Below are 6,407 nucleotides of genomic sequence, written 5' to 3' on the forward strand. Positions count from 1 at the left end.
TGTTCAGGTCCTGCTGAGGCTGAGCTCACGTTGAAACACTAATTTCATTTCTGGCTTCCATCCTGTAACCGTTCTGCACTTCTCTGTCTTTGTTGGAGCCTTTTTCTTTCCTTTCTTCTAACTGCCTTCTGCTTACCCTGCAGAGGTCTCATGCTGCCCCAAACAAGTTAACGCCCTGGGTGGTTGCTCATATGCCCCATGTCAGAATGTCTGAACCATTCAACACAGCAATCATGACAACGCACCAACAGTAAGCAACTATGAACAAGAACGAACCAGGAGACCTGCTGTGGAGAACCAAACCTGACATAAAAAGAAATAAAAGCATAAATATATATTTAGCTTTTCCTTGTCCTTTCACTTGCGCTTCCATCAAGAAATGTAAAGATTTTCTTTTTCATTTCCCCTAAACATGCGCTTTTGCCAAGAAAAGTAGATATGTTGTTTTGTCTTTTCCTTATACTCCTTCCCTTGTCTTCGTTTTTCTGCTTCTCCATGTCCGTCTTTATGCTAATGAGGAGATCTGCCTTCTGTGTGGGCCGACAGACGGTGGACCACCGCCTGACCCGTCACTGGGTCACTGGGACCCGGTGGACCACCGCCTGACCCGTCACTGGGTCACTGGGACCCGGTGGACCACCGCCTGACCCGTCACTGGGTCACTGGGACCAGTGGATTCACCGCCTGACCACTGGGTCAGGCGGTGTGAGTTCCACATAAACTTCATCCTCGTGTTTTTACTGTTAAAACTGATTGGTAAAAAATTGTTTATTACTCAGAACCAAATTAACGGTCGGACCAGAGGTCAAAGTTTACAATGGATTCTGTGACCTTTTAATTAAAACAAGAAATAAAACCACAGAACCACAAAAAATTCTTCCCATGGACCCAAAAGGCAAAAATCTGAAAAATTAACAGAACATTTGAAAATTCCTCTATGTGTGTGTGTGTGTGTGTGTGTGTGTGTGTGTGTGTGTGTGTGTGTGTGTGTGTGTGTGTGTAAATCCTGATGGAAACATGTCCCACCCTGCAGGAATCAGCTTGTTTCAGATTTTTCTAGCCAGCTGCAGCTGTTGTTGCTGCAGCTGTTGTTGCTGCAGCTGCTGCAGCTGTTGCTGCTGCAGCTGTGGTTGTTGCTGCAGGACTCAGCCAAGCAGTTTCCTCCAGTCTCCATCAGATGATGGTCAGATTACAGGAAGCAGAAGTAATCAGAGGGAACCGAGCAACGACCGGTGGCGCCGACACCCAGCCCGACCCGACCCGACCCGGTTCAGGCTGGCACCGCGCCGATGACTCACTGACACGCTCACAACTTTGAAACACAGAAGTGATGGAGCAGAGAAACAGGAACAATCATCAGTCTGAACGATTCTCTACTGAGAGGCTGAGAAACATCCAGAACCAGCAGTTAGTCCAGTTGGACCCAGTAAACTCTGAATGTGACCTGAAACAGCAGTTAAATTCCTCTGTTCGGGTCAGAACTTCTCTCCTCAGGCAGAACCAGACTTTCCTGTCAGGAGAACAGAGGGTGGGTCTGGGCATGTGAAGCCTCTGACCACCACAGAACCAGAACCAGAACCAGAGCAGCAGGCCAATCCTGCAGCTGGAAGCAGAAAGTATTCCCACCCTTCCTGTGGTCGGTGGCCCGCAGCATGCCGTGGTAGAACGGCTCCTCAAGGAAGACGCCATCGCTGCCATCTGACGAGCCACTCCAGAACCGGGCCTCCATGGTTCTGATCCGCTGGGACCGGCAGAGCAGCAGCTCACTGATCCAGACTCTCAGCTCCTCTCCCTGCAGGCCTGCTGCTGCTCAGCACAGCCTGACATTGGCCCCGGCCCATTGGCCCCGCCCACCCGGAACCGCCCCAACTGGCCCCGCCCACCTGGAACCGCCCCATTGGCCCCGCCCACCGGGCCAAGCCAGATGCCCGAGGAAACAGAAAATACATTTACAGAGTGAAAGTTGGAACAATAATGAAACAGGTTTGACAGCTGAAGCTACGTTTCACATTTTATTCTCTAGTAAAATAAAATCTGATTTTATGTTATTTATATTCTTGAAATCAAGTTTTATGAATTTTCTTTTTCTTTTTCTTGTGTTTTACGGGTTCTGTTTCACACTTCTAGAGGAGAGGAGTTCCTATTGGTCGGTGTGCCAACAGCGAGCGTTCCTATTGGTCGGTGTGCCAACAGCGCGCTCCTATTGGTGCCTGAAAAGGAAGTTGTGAACATCAGAATATCAGACCAGATTCTCTCGGTTCGGTCAGACGCCCTGTACATCAGAACCTCAGGGTTTTAGGCTGGTTCTGGAACCATCGGGTCATGAAGGTTCTCATGCAAGCCGGGCTCATCACCAGAACCATCACCTCCAGAACCAGAACCAGGTCCTGCACCGGGGTGGAGCAGCAGATGTTTGGGATTCCTGCAGAGCGAAGCGACGTGTCGGAACCTGAGAGCTTCATCAGGTTAACATTCCTCAGTGGAACGCTGCATCTTTGACCAGAACCAGAACCAGAACCATTGGAGAAATGGAAACGTCTCCTGGTTTCATCAACTTCTGCTGAATAATCAAAGATCCAGAACTGAAAGTTTATTTCTGAGTCGGTATCGAACTGTTTCTGATGTTTCTGATGATTTATGGGTCCAGATTCCAGCGCCGCACACATGCTGCTTTGGGCCGGAGCAGCATGGAATGCTGGGTAATACCATGTGGATCGCAAATGATGGAGGAAGGAATGAGAGGAATGAGTGCCTGCAGGGCATTCTGGGAAACTCCCAGACGGAGGGGGCGGAGCATCTCTCCACCTGCAGGCTCAGGGGGCGGAGCCTGGCTCAGAGAAAACAGACTTTATTCATGTTTATGTTGTTTTTGTGAAAAGCAGCTCTGTGTGGAAGCTGATTGGCCGATTGGATCAAAGGAGGCGGGGTCTGAAGATGGAGAGACTGAAGGAAGGGCAGCCATTTTGAAATCTGCTGTGTTGCCAGGAAACGATAAGCAGAGTGATGATGATGATCTGACGTTCATCACACTGTTCAGTGCAGCAAGTGGTGAAACATGAGCATCACAACAGAACCGGTTCTGCCCAGGGCGGTCCACCGGGCTTTTTTTTATAAGTTGACAGGAAACGTAAAATATTTCTGGGTAATTATGATACTGGAAGACATTGTTGGCACTTGGACCCACATCCATCCACCCATCCATGTCCTCACACTCTGACCCCGGGGGGTCGGGAGGAGCTGCTGCCTCTCCAGCAAGACATTTGGGGCGAGAGGCGGGGTCACCTGGTCGCCAAGCTGTCGCAGTAAACCCACAACAGTAGAATCTTAAAAATAACAAATAAAAAATACAATTCAAATAAATATCAATTATTTGCACTTTTGTTAAAGGCCCCAAGTCAAATTGTGCTCCAGGCCTCATTCAGCCTTGGACCGGCCCTGTATGATGAGCTGGACCTGCTGCACAGCTCGGCCTGCAGCTGGATGTAGAGGCACAAACAGGAGGCGTCATTCATGTGGCTCTAACAGCTCTTTCATTTGGCGTCTACTGAGTTTTTAATGAACTGCTGTGGTTGCCTGATGGGCCGAGTTGTTCTGCAGCAACTCTCCCTGCATTCGATGAGCATTGTGTCGCCGCAAAAATCAAACTACATAAATCGGACCCAGCGTGCCGCGCTAGTGAGGAGCTGAGCGTGAAACCACCGGTCCGAAACGCGGCGGCTCACCGGGAATCAAACTATCAGTCAGCATGTTGGGACGTCAACACACACCGCCTGCAACGCTTCGCTCACAAAGACGTTTTCTCACCTCACCTCTAAACGTGTTTCTCTCTTTAATAAAAACAGAAACACACAAGGCTTAGCGTGCCGGGTCGGTTCTGCCGGGTCGGTTCTGCGGATAAACAGTGAAATGTGTCTAAGGTTCTGAATCCTCAGAATACAGAAACTTCTCAGATTGTCCAGGTTGAATCAATAATCAATAATCATCTGAATCAAACATTCAGCTTCTATTCTCAACAGATCTGGAACAAACTGTTAGAAAACTGAAAGCTGGCGAAACACTGAGCTCCTTGATTGATGAATGTATTGATGAATATTGACGACATTGATCAGATGTAAAGTTTGTTTTATGAAGTAAATCTCTTTGGTAAGTGGAACAGCTCCTCTGCAGTCTGTGTTGCTCCGCCCTGAGTTCCCTCTGACAGCAGCTAACAAACTGAGGCTGCAGAAAAACCAAACGATGAAATGTGGAATAAATCATCCGCTCATCTGGAGGTCGTTTTGTTTTCTGAGGCAACCTCCTTCTGCAGCAGTTACCATAGCAACCAGATGTTTTATGACCCAGATGCTGGATGATCGATAATCCATTCGCTCTCTGGCTCCCTCTGCTGGCCGAGCCCACTGCGCAGATTACACATAATCTGGAATATTTACAATAATTGTGTTTCCATGGCAACAACCACTGAAACACAAACGCAGCAGAGTCCAGAGACGGTTCTGGTCCAAAACGGCTTCATCAGAGCAGCACCAGAACCTCCGCCAGGGTTCAAAGGTCAGACACTAAACCAGAAATAAAGATTTTCTTTAAACTTTGGAAGAAATTAAAAAGTCTAAAACTGAAAAGGTCTGACTGGTTCAGGTCCATAAAGAGGTTCCGTTAGTAGTTCGCTGGTTCCGTCCATCAGAACCAGATGAAGTGGACCTACCTGCGCAGCACATCTGGCTGTACAGGTGGAAGCCCACGTCCTCACACCGCATCTCGTGGATGAAGTCGGTCCGTCGGTACCGAAAGTCCCGCTGTAGGGCGGCGGGCCAGGCCGGCACCGCGGTCAGAACCGAATCCTCCGCTGCGGCCATCCCGAGTGTGCGCGGCGGCGCGGCGCGTCAGGCTGCTGGAGCCGCCGGAGCCGCCCCCTCCCCTTCTCCTGCGTGGATTGGACCGGCCCGCAGGTTCTGCCCGTCCTTTCACGGAGCCAGGAGGACGGAGAGGAGCAGAGCCGTGTCGGGTTGCACTGAAGCCCGGCCCACCGAGTTCCTCCCCGGGATATAAACCGCGTCGCGTGGAGGGATATATGTGTGTGTGTGTGTGTGTGTGTGTGCGCGTGTGTGTGTGTACACACTCCCACTACCACCCAGCCCGAGTTTTCCGAGCCTCTCTCGTGTTACACAACCGTCTGGAACCAGAACCCGGAGCAGACCTGCTTTTATTGTTCTGGGCCTGCGCAGAGCGGCCCCAGATCAGCTCCTTCTGCGCATACTTTAGTTTCTAAACTGCCGCTAATAAACCCTGAAAGCCGCAGCAGCTGCGCGCCATAAATCACTGACAGAGCAGTCTTGTTTTCGCTGCTCTTTGCGCAACTTTGCGCCATATTTCACTCTGACTGACACATTCTGGCTGCGCAAAGCTGCGCGTTTCATCACTTCATCTGCGCAGCTTTTCTCTGAACTTTCTGCAGGTTTGAGAATGACGCCATGTTTCCACCATGTGCAGTTCGGCGCGGCGGAATGTTTTTCTGCGGCTCAGAAAAACATTCAGATGGTATGAAAACGAGCCGCGCCCACATCTGGATCACAGAGGATCCATTCAGCAGCTGGAGAGCCGGAACTGGATCTGCTCTCCGTCCAGAACCGATCGAGCAGCGGCTGCATTATGACCCATAAACACGTTTCATGGCTGAAGGTTCATGAAACAAACTGACCGCTAACTGGTGCCAGTTACACCATTACCAAAAGATCCAAACTGGTTCTGGACCAGACGAAGCTCAGCTCATCATATCCGGGGTGAACCTGGTTTCTTTACGGCGGATGATAGTTGGAATTGACGCTCTAATCCAGGGAGATTAAGCTCAGCCGTGGCAACAGGAGTGAATCAAACCCGACCCGGTTCTGATCCAAAGCGTCGTATAGTGGCGGCCCGATGGCACACGATCCAACTCTGTTAGCAGAACCGAGGCTAATCCAACCGTTAGCATCGGATCAGTAAATAATCTGTTACTGCAGATCCAGAACCAGATCTACATCCAGAACCAGTCTAAGAACGCGGCGTCCTGGCCGGATTAAAGACAATCTGACTTAATGCTGAGAACAACAAACCTCCTGATCCACTAAACCATTAAAACCATTAAAACCAGTCTGACTCTAAACCATTACAGCCTGAGCCAGGATTTCCCTCAGTGTCTCATCAGCCTGGCGGCCCGCCAGGATAAACGCTGATTGTTTTTAGGAAAATAATAATAATAAAAACTTATAAAACAATCACTTAATATTTTATTTCTTTTTAAATCCAGCTGGACTGCAAGTCTGTGGACGGAAAGAGAAGTTTATATTGAAAACCGGCAGAGTGGGTCAACCACACAGCTAGCTCATCAACTTATTCCTTAAGTTGCCTGGGCATGTTGCTGCTTTATTCCT

The 6,407-nt window shown here is 49.6% G+C and overlaps 1 protein-coding gene across 1 annotated transcript in view; it reads right to left on the reverse strand.

Annotated features, from left to right (window-relative positions):
* The window catches only part of LOC122844021 (eukaryotic translation initiation factor 3 subunit E-B-like), a 3,242-nt gene extending 2,515 nt beyond the window's left edge, over positions 1 to 727 (reverse strand). The window contains exon 1 of the mRNA XM_044139223.1: positions 615 to 727. Within this exon, the coding sequence (XP_043995158.1) occupies positions 615 to 727 (113 nt within the window). The remainder of the gene's footprint in view (positions 1 to 614) is intronic.
* Positions 728 to 6,407: the final 5,680 nt, after the last annotated feature.

Source organism: Gambusia affinis, linkage group LG14 (assembly GCF_019740435.1).
Source record: "Gambusia affinis linkage group LG14, SWU_Gaff_1.0, whole genome shotgun sequence".
Lineage (NCBI taxonomy): Eukaryota > Metazoa > Chordata > Actinopteri > Cyprinodontiformes > Poeciliidae > Gambusia > Gambusia affinis.